Here is a 15886-nt window from a genome sequence, read left to right on the forward strand (position 1 = left end):
CTTTGGCCATCCTGTATGCAAGACTCAGACCCAGACTATCCTCTTACCACTCTAGATGATCTTGGACATCGACCCCTTTGGTTAAAGATGAAGTTCTTTCTGTACATAAGTTGCATCTCTGCGGGGGTTTCAATTGATTTCCATCAAAAAAACAAAAAGTTAAGCACATTTTCCTGTTCCTCTCTCATCTCTCAGAGTACCCCTGCTCCGGCATGCTGGGCATGGTGTCAGGCCTGATCACAGACAACCAGATCACGGCGTCCTCTCACACCGACCGGAGCTGGGTGCCCGAGAACGCCCGCCTTCTCACCAGCAGGACCGGGTGGACGCTGCTGCCCCAGCCGCAGCCCTTCACCAATGAGTGGCTGCAGGTGGATCTCGGTGAAGAAAAGCTGGTTAAAGGGTTCATCATCCAGGGAGGGAAATACCGTGAGAACAAGGTCTTCATGAAGAAGTTCCGCCTCGGGTACAGCAACAACGGCTCTGACTGGAGGGTGGTGTCTGACACCAGCGGAAACAAACCAAAGGTAGGTTCAGGTGGGGTGGGTATAAGAAACCGATTGGACATTTGTTTAGTTCTGAAGAGATCAGAGAAGCATATCCCTTACCAAAAAAATCTGTCATTTTGTAGAAGGTACCTCTTGAACTGATGAGGATGAAGGATGAAGCATTCATAGCTTTTTATGTGGCCCTCTGGACACCAGAAGCTTCAAGTTAACAATTGTGTGCTTAAATATCTTAAATAATATTGTACCAATCAAACCGAAGCAACTTTTACCTGTAAACTGCCAAATTACAGTCACTCCAATTGTTTTTTCACAACTCGCAATTGTAGAAATGAACGCAAAATCAACATATCCCTGCGTATTGCATATTTGTGAATTTATTGCACATTTTCTGCACATTTTCAGTTCAAGTGATACTTTTCACCTCAGTGCTGCCTCAGCCTGCCGTGACGTCAAGCTGTAGTCCATGATCGATGCAGCGAGTAACAAAAAGTCACATTTACCGTCATGGACCAGCACAAATATTGCAGTTCTTTACAAATATTTCTATTTCAGCGCACACACAAACATCACAAAAAACAATTGCAAAATCCAGGAGTCTGATCAATGAGAAAAGATTTTGTATTTATTAATATTGTAACAATTTGTAACTCGGTTTTATCAGTACATTCTAGCAAATCTGCCTCTTTGAAAACATTCATAATCTTGATGTGACTCAAAATGAAAATAAGTTTGATAGCACTGAGATATGGGATTCCAGATGCAACAGACTAAAATGGGAGCCGTTCTTAGGGTGGCTGGGCTCAGCTGTAGAGATAATTAACCTACATTTGGAGGTTTTCCAGACATGTTCAACCTAGAAGTGAAGTGGGGGGGAGGGAGGAACCTTCTGGCCTGGGAACAAGCAGGAATCCCTGGGAATCAGCTGAAGTGTCATTGGGGAGAAGGATATTCCCACCTGGACCTGTTACCCTTACAACCTGATCTTAGATTAAACAACAGATGATGGATGGCTGGCGAAGCGGCCAGGTGGATCAGTGACAAACATTTAACCCTCAGAGTGTGAATGCTCCATCAATGCCATGGAAGCCTATAGTTTGATTGGACAAATCACCTTCTAGAACCAAGTCGCTTAAGAACTTTAGATAATGTATTAGGGGCAATATATTGTTAAATTGACATTTTTGAGTTTTACAACATGTTATGATGTTATTCACTCATCAAAAACATACCTAGAATGTTGCCTTGATTCTTTTATGCATGTTTGAGAAATCCTTTAATCTCCCATGGCAACCATTCAGCTGAGCAAAACACCTGGGTGCACCTAGCCCCACCTTCAAGAAGAAGTTCCTCCCCAGAGCTGCAGTTTTCAAGCTTCCAAGTCTCCACAGCATGTAAAGCAGACTTCCCTTGTGACTCCCCTACTCTGCTCCTTCAGACTAGCCAGCAGCAATTAGCAAACACCTGGTGGTTGAGCTCATTATACAAGTTACTTCTCAGTGAAACCCTGGTAAGAATATTGTTAAAGGGTTTATAGAGGAGTCATGCTGTGATGACTTCTTGGAGGTGGAGCTTCAGAAAGAGAAGGAGTTTCTTAAGGAGACAGAAGCTCAATTTCAAGGTGTTACATACAAAGTAAATTTTTAAAGTCATATTTAATATATACAGCATTTTTCTAACAACTGAAGTTATCATAGTTACTTGATTGTGCAATAAAATGGCACTATATGCCTGGGAAACACGTAGCACCGCCCCTTTAAAAGTCCATATTTCTGTCAAGGCAACAAATTAAAATAGATGGTTTGTTTTCTGACCCGATTTAAAGGTGCTTCTGAAAACATCTCAGATAAATCTGTACATTGTTTCTGATTATGATGAATTTGGTCCACTTTCGCCAGAACGTCGCACCTGCCAGTTGTGAGTAATAAAGCAGTCACAGCGAGTCAATCTCGGCTGTGCTTTTGAATCGCATTAAAATAAACATCGCAATCCCAAGTTCCCACACGCTGCTTGGCATTACATGCGAGTCACACTCTTCAGGTCTGTCAGGGGACAGTAAGAACCTACTTGGAGAGGCAGAAGAACTCACTTCCTAACTGAGCAAATGACCAAAGATTTATCTGCCAGCTTTGCTGCATCCACAGAACACACACTCCACTTATGGCACGATGTATCATGCACACATCATGCTCTCATAAAGAGCCACATACTTTTCCAAGAGGAGCTGCAACACCCCGTCCCCAATTACAGTTGTCCCTGACAGGGCATAAATCTCATCCAGATGGGCTGATGGTTGATTTATGATGGGTGCAGGAGAGATCCATACCCCCGACTGTCCTAGTTAGCTCCCTTTCTTACCTCGCCAGAGAGGTACCCAAGCATCTAGAGCGCACCAGGCTGTCTCACGTGATCATCCTCATTAATCCACTTCCATCAGTCCTCTACCTTTCTCTTTCCTTGCTCCTAAATCCTACATCTCCCACTTTCTCCCCTCTAACAGCCATTTCTTTGTTTGCAAACAGAGTTCAGGGAGCTGAAAGTTACTTTTTTGACAAAAAGGTCTGCGTCATGCTGTTTTTTGGTTTTGTTTTGTTTTGTTTTCTTACCCTCTGTGTCACCCACGCATGCTGCGGTTTAGATGTCAGCAAGACCGCAGATTTGCTGATCGCCTTTTATTTCCCGCCAGTCTCCCGTTACTCTCCACCAAAGCCGGCGCTCGCCACCCACACGTATTACTGTAAAGTTCAGAATGCCGCAATAAGAATCCCAGAGAGCGTGCTCGGGGGTGTGTACAGCATATTACATGTTGTAACTACTCTTCTCTCTATTTTTTTTTTTTTTTTTCTGTCCCAGATATTTGAAGGTAACAGTAATTACGACACTCCTGAGCTGAGGACAGTGGAGCCCCTGCTGACCCGTTTCATCAGAATTTATCCAGAGAGGGCCACTCCTGCTGGGATGGGCCTGCGCCTGGAGCTCCTCGGCTGCGAGATTGAAGGTAAACATGAGCAACACACACAAAAAAAACGAATAAGAATCTTGTTTGATCTTAGTGGTGGGCAATATGGGCTTAAAGTTTTTCATCACGATATTTGATGGAACTATTGTGATAACGATAAAAGTGACGATAACATATTTACCAGATCTTTTTTGGATAAATGTATGACAGCAGTTATAACCCCACAAACACAAATAAGGACCTTGAAAATAACTTCCATTAGTTATGTGCATCTACAGGACACCAGTCACATAAGGAAGTGTGATTTGCATCACTAAACTGTCATTGAACAAAACAGTGGAAAAAATAGCAAAACCATCAATCTGGACAGTTTTACAGGGTTTAAACTTCAAAAATTGACATTGATAAATCAAAATTCTTATCGTGATAAGAAATTTGTTATCATAAATAATGAAGTGATGAAATACCCAAAGGTTGCAAGCATGATATAAAAACAAAAAACCACTTTTTCAATATTGTTTGATATAAAATGAGACCGAGCTCTTCTTGGTTTTTGGTCTGATAGGATTAGCAAAATTATTTCCTCATTGAGAGAAAACATTTCCTCAAATTCTGAAGTTTACATAAACTGAGGATACTTTGCCTATGTAGACGAAGAGGTCATTGGGTTTGTAAACCTTTAATAATTAATAACATCTGACTTAAGGCAACACACTGCTCCCTTGCGTGATATTGTGGAAACTAAAACAGGAATCAATCGAGGCATCAGGAAGAGAGTTGCACAGATTGGCACATGTCACTAAATAGATGGCATCTTGATGAAAGAATGTTATGTGGAAATGTTGAAGAACACAGGAAGTTAATGTTTGGGTATAAATGGGTCTTCCAAATCCAAATAGACACTATCCTAATGCATATCATCACTTAATTACAAAGTGGATTTAGGACGACAAACTCGGTGTTTTTGCAGTGGCCATCACCAAGCCTCATTTCAGTTCTATAAAAATTAAATGAGCAGAGTTTTTTTTTTTTAAATCACTTATTGAAATGTTGAACTCCTCAAGTGTGACCAGATGGTAGAGATTGGTGAGCTGAAAGAGGGAATCGACCAAAATTCCAACAAGTTATTGTGAGACCCCCAAAAAGTATTTAATTTCCCTAAATACTAGGAAAATTAATGTGAACTTTAAAAAAAAAATACTCTAAAAACACAAATAATATTTGGAAGCTCCAACTGACCCAAAGCAGGAACAGTTTATGGCTATGCATCTTCCTCACAGCGTATGGAAATACCTGGTTTCGGCTGGCTGCTGTGGGGGCCGGTGGGATTTCTTGGTGGCAAAGTGAAACCTTTTATCTTTGCCGTTGACAGCAGAAACAGGTTTAGCCGGCATAATCAAATTCTCTTTCCCAGCGGTCAGGTGAAAACCGGTGATTACTTTCTATCCAAAGCGATGACGTGAGTACAGTAGGGACATCTAGATAAGAGTTCTCACAGTCTGAGCATACAGTGTGTTACATCTCTTCGCGTGTGATGTGTCAGGCTCGGTGAGGTGAGCAATCTATCAACCAGACTAATAACATGACTAGACACAGCTTTCACGTCATCTCTTCACAACATCCCTGGTTATTTAATGATGGCCATGAAGGCTCCCTGTGTTCAGCACACAGCTGTCCAGCTCATGCTGTTTATTCCAACAAGGGACGGTTTGTCTTCTCTCCCTGTTACATCAAAGCTGCCCTCATGGCCGGCCACTTCTGGAGGGGATCAAATAAAAGCCCACCTGGCCTCCTCGGTTTGTTGCCGCCTGGCCCTCATCACTCTCTTCACAGCCCGTCCTCGTCTTTGGTCTTTCAAAGGAGCCAGTGGTATATTTGAATTGATCCATATTGTTTCTATCTATTAGCGATCTCTCTCTGGGAGCAGATGTAGAGTACTGTGCGAAACGACCGAGCCGTCCGTTATTTCTTTCTGTCGATGTGAAAGGAGTCAGACTTGGTCTGAGGCTTTGCCCTGAGAGGGTTCTGACCCTTGGCTTTCCCAGACTTTATGAAGGTATTTCAAGGTTTTTTCTTTAAACGGCGCTCACCGCTAACTTGTTTTTCCATGTGTTTTTTTAAAGCCTCTTAGATGAGGCTTTAAAAAACCTCATTGTAACTCAACTTATGAGTTATCAATTCTTAAGTTGAGTTATGAATTGATAACTCAACTTATGAATTGAGTTATCAATTCATAACTCAAGTGATGAATTGATATGGTGCCTGAAATTTAGCAAAGAGACTATTTTAGATCACATCACAGCTGCTACAAAAAGTAACCATGGCTAAAGTTCAGTTATTTGTTTTGTCTCACTGCACCTTAACTCGACTCATCAAACTAACGGTGAGAACTGTGGTGTTCCTGACGTATTTGAACCTTTTTACAAATCGACTGTGTTTAGCGTTGTCACTGCCTCATTAGGAGATTCAGAGTGGCAGGTTGAATTCAAGGCCACTTGTCACTTTGGTTCTCCAAGTCCTGAGTTGAGGTATTCTGTAAAAATGACTAGTAGGTCTTCACCAGAAGCATCACACCTGACAAACTGTTTCCAGCAGATAAACCATCTCATCCTGGTGCCACAATTTTTTTTTTTTTTTTAATCAAAAAACAAGATCTGTTTTGAAATTGTTGTGTTTCCGTTAAGCAAATTTATTTTCCAAATGTCAAATTGTGCCGTTGTGTAGTCAGTGGAGATGCAGATATTGTTCAGTTGATCAGCTATCTCAAGTTTTCAGGTAATTTTCAGGTAATTGAACATGTTTGATAGATTCAATTACACACCTGTTGCAAAAATCAATCTGTTGCAGCTACCCTGTTAGGTGAACACATCGCACTGGTTCATCTGTTTAGTTTGTAGTCTTATGATGAATGTACAACCCGGCTTAAAAACAGCATAAACTTATTTACTGTTCAAATAAAATCTTTGTGCAGTTGTGTAGCACAGAAAGCGCCTAGTGGTATGGTCGTGGATTTACATATTGGATTTCAGGGCAGTCCATTCTGTCATAAACCTGATGGACTCCCAGCAGGAGCTACAGACAGATGATAATGCTTGTTTTCACAGTTAATGCCAAAAACAGACAGACTCATAGAGACGGATGCACTCACAGCAACCGCAAGTACCTCGCCAAGGTTGTGGTTAACAGGACAACGTATACAATTACACACATACACAGGGCCTGTGTATGTGTGTAAGCGTGTGCCAGAAAGAGTGTGCGTGCGTGCGTGCGTGCGTGCGTGCGTGCGTGCGTTCAGTAAGAGCCACAGCAGGAGGGCTAAGTCTTCATTTCTGTAAGAGGGTTTCCTAACGCAGCACTGACCCCACCCCTGACCTCTCCCACCCTGAATCTGACAGGGGCTGATCAGCCTCATATTTCATCGAGCGGAGGCCGAGAGCGGGAGGATCGGCTCGCGTGCACAGACGCCACACCCCCCTCCCCACCCCCCAATCTGTCTATGCCTCTTCCATGCTCCACCTCTCTCCTCGTTCTCTTTCCTCCCTCTGCTCTGGGGAAGCCCGATCATTACTCAGACCGTATAAAAACTTACAAATGCACGCTCACACCGCAGGACGGCTGCGCGGCAGCGGAGCGTGGAGTGGATCTTGGGCCTTACCCACATCGAAGTGATTCAGGGCTGTAATGATAGGCCATGGTTGCCCTGCCTATGTAGCCATTTGGATGTCTTTTTTTTTTTTTTTGCATCTTGTAGTTTCAACCGCTCAAGCATCATGCACTAACTTCAAGGCTGTATTTATACACCCACACCTCTTCAACTTGATAAAAAGGAGCAGTTCTAGTAGCTCCAGCCGAAGAAAAAAGAACAAAGAATAAAAGCTGACATTGAAAGCCAGTATGTAGCTGTGGTTGGGGTACTTACACATATTTAATTTTTATTTTCTTTAGCTTTCTTTTTTAACCACAAAGACCAATCTATCATATAAACATCTAAAAGTTGCAGGACCCCGGCCCTGGAGGTCTGGATCGGAGGACCTCTGGTCTCCAACACCATGACAGAAAATCTTACTGAGTTATTCCACAGTAGCTGCGTTTCCTTTTCAAATGTGTGGAAAACTTTGTCAATATTCCGCTGCTATTGATAAAAAAACACAATTTCTCTGTTGCGGTGTTTCCATTAAGTAAGAAACACAATTAAAATCTCACATGAATAATTTTGTTCACACGATATGTCATCATCCTCCGCCTCCTTCCTGTTGTTTCCATTGCAGTTTTGCAAAACTAATTAATTTTGATAAAGCCAAAAAAAAAAAAAAAATACTTATCCTACTGCCAAAACTTTTTATCAAAAGATACGGGTTTTTTTTTAATTGGCATGTTTGCATTAAGTTAATTTATTTTTGAACTGTCAAAATGGGTAACTTTACGGTCAATGTAAATGCAGCTGCTTTTACAATAACATGATAATGCTGTTTTACACATTATACATTGATGTCATAATGTCATAATGACATTATGAAAGCCTAAATGGTTCAAAACTGGCTGAAAAATGGGACCCGTATGTTCAAGAGTGATCACATCTTATTTTAAAGCTAATCTGGAATTTTAATAATGTTGAATCTGCATTTTTTTAATATTGTTTATTGAGTTAAACGACTCAGATCAAAATTAAAACTGAGGACTTTTAAACACGACGATCGTTGCATGCAGATTTCTTGTTATTTCCTGATAAAAGCGAGCGCAGTGCTTTCCTTTGACCCCAGTCACATATGCATAAGGTCAGACTCATCAACATCCAGCCTCCTCACCAATACCGGTTTGGCTCAGAAATCCAGTCAGTGCTGATTGCTGTCTCCTCTCACTCTTTGTCTTCCAGCGCCGACACTCCCCCCGACCACTCCGGCCCCGAGCACCACCCCTTCGGACGAGTGTGACGACGACCAGGCGAGCTGCCACAGCGGCACAGGTGATGACTACGACGTGACAGGTGCTAACATCGCCTTCATGAGACTGCGTCCAAACTCCCCCCATCACCCTCCCGTTGCCCCCCCCCCCGCCTCTCTTACTCTGTTTCTGACTCTGCTTCCTGTCTTCCTCCCCCCATCTACGCAATGCCACCAAGTTCTCTTAGTGTAGCCAATCTGGCATCTCCCGTGCACGCTCGCCAGCATGCATGCATGCGACTACATGTGAGCTGGCACTGATAGATACAGCTCTAATTAGTTGCACCTTTAGTTCCCACCTCCCTCGTCAGTCTTCCTATTTCCCCCCCACCCCCCTCGTGGAAACTCACGGGGGACACACCGATCCACACACACCTGTCTCTGCGTCTCTGCAGCAGAGCTCTGCCTCTTTCTGTCATTAGCTCTCTCATATGCTTTGTCCTCTTGGCCTCCTTTCCCACTAACCCAGTAACTCAATGAGCCTGCACCGCCGCTGGTGCTCTCCATTAACCAGCAGTCTCCAATGAGGAGCATGGCACTGTCTCAGTCATAGGCGACGATAGTCGATGAAAAGGGTGTACTGAAGGAAATGAATGGAAAGTGGCATGAAGTGATCAGCTCAATCTGGCATGAATGCAGACGATGTCTGAGAAGGGAATCAACCTGCGAACAAGGCTAACTGTGCTGCTCCATCTTGTGACAGGTGGCACCACAATGCCAGAGACCACAACTTTAAAAGTGGACCCCATTCCAGGTAAGTTTCTAAAGTTTTGTAGGATTTGTTCTTGTTTACCTGCTGAGTTTTAATTTTAAACCACAAGAAGCAGACCAAAGGTAATGAATGCCATCGCCAGGCAGGTCCCTCTTCTCCTCTGGCGTTGGTCTGTTATTAAGGCTGATGATATGGCCCAGAGAGGCTCCTGCTGACAGGGTGAGAGGGATTGCATGACGTGAGGCTAGCTGATGATTAGCACCGGTGCTCCGCTGCTGCCTCCTCAGCATAATCACTAATCACCGGGCCGACACTGACGCACGCAAAAAAAAAGGAGCTGGCGCGAAGAGCAGGGAAGCACGATGCAGATGACCGGAGGAAATTAGGTGGACTCTGGGGCCACGTCCCCAGCCAAGCACACATAGCAGTGTCTCCTATAGCGGGGCTGATGAGGCAGCAGCCAGCTGGGAGAAAGCACCCCAGTCTGACCTTGGCTAATGGTCCGTAGGCTCCACCCATCCCCATTTACTCAGTCAGCTGGCTTTATGGTCTGTCTGCAGTCTGCTGGGGCAGTGGCTATCCTAATGGAAAAAAGTGACATGTATTGTGTGTTTGCCTTAAACTCAACCTTGTGTCTTAGAGAAAATGCACGGCGATTTCGGAGAATTAACTCGTTTTATGAGTGTATGTTGCCTCACAAAAAGTCTTTGATCACCTTGAGCTTTTTACTGTTTTGTTTCGGTACTTTATGTCCACTTGTGTTTGATTTAATGTAGCAATAAAAACAGGTGTTTGTTAACAAACAGCACTGTCGAGATCCAGGAACAGCAGACAGGTCAGGGATAAAGCTGTGGAAAACTGGAAAACAACACGCCAAAGTTTGGACATTTCCCGTAGCACTGTCTATCACATGAAGATGGAAAAAGTACGACACAACAGCAAACCTCCTAAGACGTGGCCGTCCACTTAAAGTGAAAGGATGCAGAAAGAGCACATTAATCATGCAAGCAGCCAAGAGATCCATAGATCAGGTGGGGAAATCTGTTGACAGGACGGCTATTAGTCTTGCACTCCGCTGATACGACTTTATGAAAGAGTATCAGGAAGCAAAGCCATTGTTAAATAACCAAATAAAGAAGTTCTGTCTGCAGTTTACCACAGACAATGAAAGGCAAGATGAGAAAATAGTTTTTATGTTTGGCCTACATGCAAAAACACTGCTGAACACTCCATCCATGCATCAAAGGCCATAAATAGTCAGAAGTACAGTGCAATAATTTAGCCTGAAGCATATTCTTATCCCAGAATAGCCCATGTAGAGACCAGACCAAAATGTCCTGATGTTTTCGAATTCTCTCCATCCATGGATTCATTTCAAAGTATTTTGGAAAGAAGCAACTTTTTGGGATTATGTCCCACCTTGTGTCGGTCTATCACACAACACCCCAATAGCATACACAGTCATCTGTAGTTGTAAAAAGTTGAAAGTGTATGAATACTTTTGCAAGCCACTGCAGCTAATGAATGAGAAAATCTGGGTTTCTTTTTTTTTCCTATTTTGCATTCAATGAACCTTCTATCTCAGGGTAAAGACATTCCATGTCAGTAGAATCGAGCCATACATGTGTTCATGTTTATGTGTCCTGAGTCTGTGTGGTGCATGTCTCCTATGTATCCTAATCTCCGAGGATCTAGTTTCCATTGGTACTGAGCAGGAAAACATCTCCTTTTCTTTTAATGAAATGCCCAAATGCGTCATGTGGCTGCTCATCTTATCCAGGGCTTGTTGGCCGCCTCAGTCAAAGCCTTCCAATAGTGGAACAAAAAAAAAAAAAAAAGTCAAACGCCTTTTAATTGGGAGTGGGATTTATATGTGAACGTGGCTTGGAGTCTGTAATGTGGTTCCACATGAGAATTCCAGCCTTTGTGCTTAATGGGTAAATAGAGTCATAGCCTGCAGAAGCTAGTTAAACCCTCGCCGTTATTAAAGGGAATATTGGCTAATATATTTTGTCACTTGGAAGGCAGTCTCATTATATCTTCGAAGGCATCTCCTGCTGGAGCTTAAAACCATGCCTAACATCCCAAACATCCCTCTCTTGTGTGTTGATTGGAAGTCTTTCTTTGTCCAAAAGCTCTCGCACGTTTTCTGGCCTCTGCGGAGGCTGCTCCGGCACGCCGTAGGTCCATGGGGGACCGCGCAGTTGGAACGGCGCCTCGGCGCTGCCGTCTTGAAATCTCAAGTCCCCGCTCTCATTAAAATCCTCATCTCTCAGCGGGATGCTCTGAATGTCCCTTTCTAAGCTGTGTCCAGACCTTGTCGTCTTCATCCCCCTGTCATTGTTTGGCGTGTGTTCCCAGCATGCCTCCCCGTCTGTTCCCTACTCAACCCTGTTACATTCATTAAGAGATATCATTAAGCGCAGTCGTGATAAAAGGACGGTGTGATGTCTTCACCAACACTTCTCTCTGTCTCGTGTCACATTTTGATTTCATTTTCCAACTTTTGCCTCACCAACAAGTGGGACCTGAGTCTTTCGTTCTACAGTGATCTGCTGCCCTCTAGAGTTTGTAGAGTAGGATGTTCTTGTTTGTAGCCCGTGGTCAAATAATGACTACAGGCTACAAACCTTTCAATAATTGTCTGGATTCCAGCTGAAGCAATTGACATTTCTCCTTTTGTAATAAAATGAGATCTCTCAATAAAGCTAGACCTGTCTTCAACTTGCTTTCAGCCTTTCTGTGGTTTGCCTGCGACTTCGGTTGGCCCAATGATCCCTCCTTCTGCCGTTGGACTTCAGAGGACACTGGCTCCAGGTGGCAAATCCAGTCCAGCGGCACCCCAACTCTCAACACCGGCCCCAACATGGACCACACAGGTGAGTACCTCAATCTGTTGGCCTACATAGAAAAGAAACTCTTCACCCATTTCTACCCCAAGGCAAACTAATTTTAACTATCCAACAGGGGGGTCAGGAAACTTCATTTATACACTAGCGACAGGTCTCCAAGAGAGCGAAGTGGCTCGACTAGTGAGTCCCATGGTCAGCTCTGAGGACTCCGACCTGTGTGTGTCCTTTTGGTACCACATGCACGGGTCGCACATCGGAACACTGCATATCAAACAGCGCGAGCAGACTGAGGAAGGAACTGCCGACATCCTGCTCTGGACGGTCAGTGGTCACCAAGGGAATCGTTGGAGGGAAGGGCGTGTCCTTGTCCCGCGGATCAGCAAACCCTATCAGGTCAGTGTCTCGTCAATTGACCTACTTTTTTCTCTCTGAAACTTGAACATCGGATTGACTTTAACTGTATATGCTTTTATTTCAAAGGTGGTGATTGAGGGTCTTGTGCAGAGGAAGAGTTGGGGAGACATCGCTGTGGATGACATTAAGGTTCTCGACGGGCTTGGCAAATCAGACTGTGAAGGTGAGGATCACAGTCCAGTTCTTGTGTTCGTGCTGGTCTGGGAGACGTTCCCTGAAGTACTGGATTAATCTGTAATTTCTTGTTTTTATAGATCCTGATGTGCCCACTGAGCCAATGCTACCGGAGGACAATAACAACGAAATTTGTAAGCCATTTCAAATGGAGTTTTAATAGTTGATATTTAGAGTGCACTGATACACCAGCCCTGGTTTCTGTAATTTTGGGAGCTCATTGATCGGCCGATACTTGCATGTGAAATTAAGTCTTGTCCACTGATTTTATCAGCCTCAGTAAAGGTCTAAAAATCAACCACGGTCCTCTTTTGCGTTGCTGTGAGAGAGGTTTGAGTGACACTAGGTCATGTCTGAACATTTGTAGTTAACAGTTTTCACCACATTATTGCCAACTCAGCAACTTTCTTACTATATTTAGCAACATTTCAGACAAAAAAATCCATATCAGCCAAAATTATCATCTGCAGGTCAGACTTTATGTAAGTCTTAATTGGTGGTCGGCCAGAAAATTGCAATTGGTGCACCCCTACTCTGAATGCATATGTATCCTTTACCTTTGACATCTTTATTTGTAAAATTTTGAAAGGAAATTATTGTTTTCCTTCCACTTAGCAGCTTTGCATTGTTTTTGTTCTCCTGGTCTAGAACTAACATATTGGGTTTAATGGATCTGACATGACATAATGTGAAGAAGTTCATGAAGTATGGATAGGCTTTCTCTGAATTTGTCACATTCCTCTGTTTCTGCTCTCTCTCCTTTAGTTGAGGTTGAGGACATCACCGACTATCCAGACCTGGTAGAAACTAACCAGATCAGCGGCGCTGGCAACATGCTGAAAACTCTCAATCCCATCCTCATCACCATCATCGCCATGTCGGCCCTGGGGGTTTTCCTGGGGGCCATCTGCGGCGTGGTCCTGTACTGCGCTTGCTCGCACGGCGGGATGTCGGAGAGGAACTTATCGGCCCTGGAGAACTATAACTTTGAGTTGGTGGACGGCGTCAAGCTAAAAAAGGACAAACTCAATGTACAGAACTCATACTCAGAGGCATGAGATGGGTCAGGCTGCTGTCACAAGACTAAAAGACGGAGCAGAGCTCGCACAAAAAGAAAAAGAAGGAAAATAAGAAACATTTCTAGGCATATTTTGTATGCCGGCCCCGTAAGCGGGCTCAACAGAACTGCCAAACACCCTCCGCTCAACAGATGAGGGTCAGGGTTCAGGAAACCAGTGGGAGGTTTGGACTGATCCACGCTTTTTTTCTCAGGAGCTGCAGTAAAAAGAACCTACCAGTAGGGGACACTGTGTACAAATAAATAAAAAAAATACAGGAAAAAAAAAAAAAGTATGTACAGATGATTTAGATGATATTATAATTTTGTATTTTGATTTTCATTCATTTCTACAATCGGATGCTGGTGTTGAGACCAATTTATTAATAATGTTTAAAGTATTTATCATTTTTGGTGGGGTGAGAAATGTGATGGGGGAGGTTTTGTTTGTAGAATCAGTTCATGAAAGCTGTTGTTTCTCTTCACGCTTTGAAAGAGACGTATCCAAACCCTTAAAGAACCATATCCTGACGAAACTGTACATTTTGCCACTGCAGGGTGGCGTAACGAGCGCGACCCCGATCCCGATCCTTTCCCCCCTTGACCACCCTGCAGTTCGGGTCCCATTCACGTATGGTTCTGACAGTGCCTTTAGTACCTTTTGTTTGGCCTTTTCCGTTGAACTGAGTTCTCTTTTTAATTATATTAGGGTTAAGTTATAACGAAAGGAAACAGGGGCACATTACCTTACGAATTCTTGCGAAACAGGACTATAGTTTATTGCAGCGCTTTTTCTTTTGTTTTTTTGTTTTTCTGTCCAAGAAAAAAAAATACTTGTAAATAAGTTTTAATATATTTTATTGCCCTTTTTAAAGAAAGTAAAAAGAAAAAAAAAGCTGCAGTATCCCTTTTTTCCCCTTCATTAGTGTGAGTGAGTACGTTTGTGTATGTGTGTAAATACAATCTTTTGACTGTTTTGTGCAGAAGTGTGGCGTTGGCCGTAGATTCCGTTGCTCAGGCAAGCAAGACTGATTTTGTGCGTTTGTGTGACGCTAATTTTGTGCGTTGAAGCCATCTTTCATTTAAAAAAAAAAAAAAACACTCAAAGGATGGATGAATAAAAGGGTAAAACATGCACATGAAAAACATCCTCCATTGCTAATGTCTCATTTGACAAAATTAAAGGGTAAAATTAGACATGTCAAAAAAAATTATATATATATATATATATATATATATATATATATATATATATGTATGTATATATATATATATATATATGTCGACCAGCATACAAAAAGGAAAACCATCAACCAACGTTCTTTTATTATTATTATTATTTTATTTTTTTTTATTATTATTTTGTCTTTTATTGTCCCTCCAGCATCACTGTGGATGTTCACTGTCTGAACAATGCAGCTTGAATGCACTTTGTTGATAGGAAGCCGATTTTTTAAGAAGAGGAGCCGACCCACTCACTGAACGACGGTGCTATCGGTAGTTCAGCCGGACATGGACGTGTCTCGTGATAAACCCAGACGTGTAGCTGACAGGTCTCGCTTGGGCCTGCGAGAGTTTTATGCGTTTCACATGTAGCAGCCATAACGACGTGATGTCAGAGCCGATGTCATTGGAGCGGCACGGCGGGGGATCGAGTGGCATCACCTGAATCAGGTTATCTGGGAATCCCTCCGTGGCTTTACCAAAGGATTGTTGCCCCTAAACACCCACACACACACCCACACACACACACACCTCTTGACTCCAGGGGCTTTCACTAACAGAGAGTACAGCAAGAACACAGCTTATCATCAAGTGATCACCCTTCTGGCATGGAAGGGGAAACACAGGACACTTGTGGAAAATTGCAAAACCTGGCAAAGCGCTTTTTTTTTTCTAGGTCATTTCAATGTTTTAAAAAGTGTAAACTTTTACAATCTCAGTCGAGATGTTTGCAGATGGACGGATGAGACAATCCCACCATAACGCATTCGGATGGTGAGAATCTTGAGGACACACACACGCACACACACGACGGGGCCTGCGAGCCCAACGATGAAACTCATCGGTTTGCCTCACCACCGACCGATCCAATCACGAACTTGATCAATTTTTGTATCTAAGAAGGGTGACGTCTTTTAAATCCGTGTGCTTTGTATGTCGTGCCGTGTTGTACACACACACACACACACACACACACACTCTTAGCTTTTTTTTTTTTTTTTTTTTTTTAAACCCCCTTTTTAACAGCAACCCCCCCCCCTCCTCAATT

General features: G+C 43.2%; 1 protein-coding gene across 4 annotated transcripts in view; it reads left to right on the plus strand.

The window, feature by feature from the left end:
• nrp1a (neuropilin 1a) overlaps window positions 1–14336 on the plus strand; it is a 94089-nt gene extending 79753 nt beyond the window's left edge. For 2 of the 4 annotated variants that reach the window (XM_015039762.1, XM_015039763.1), the window contains exons 10-18: window positions 196–527; window positions 3360–3504; window positions 8339–8449; window positions 9109–9159; window positions 11853–11996; window positions 12085–12362; window positions 12450–12546; window positions 12638–12691; window positions 13323–14336. In XM_015039762.1, coding sequence (XP_014895248.1) covers window positions 196–527; window positions 3360–3504; window positions 8339–8449; window positions 9109–9159; window positions 11853–11996; window positions 12085–12362; window positions 12450–12546; window positions 12638–12691; window positions 13323–13615 — 1505 coding nt within the window. In that variant the 3' untranslated portion in view covers window positions 13616–14336. The remainder of the gene's footprint in view (window positions 1–195; window positions 528–3359; window positions 3505–8338; window positions 8450–9108; window positions 9160–11852; window positions 11997–12084; window positions 12363–12449; window positions 12547–12637; window positions 12692–13322) is intronic. The other 2 variants (XM_015039765.1, XM_015039766.1) reach the window with 2 other exon arrangements.
• Window positions 14337–15886: the final 1550 nt, after the last annotated feature.

The sequence above is a fragment of the Poecilia latipinna genome, unplaced genomic scaffold (genome assembly GCF_001443285.1).
Source record: "Poecilia latipinna isolate Pla-1442-1.1 unplaced genomic scaffold, P_latipinna-1.0 Scaffold483, whole genome shotgun sequence".
Lineage (NCBI taxonomy): Eukaryota > Metazoa > Chordata > Actinopteri > Cyprinodontiformes > Poeciliidae > Poecilia > Poecilia latipinna.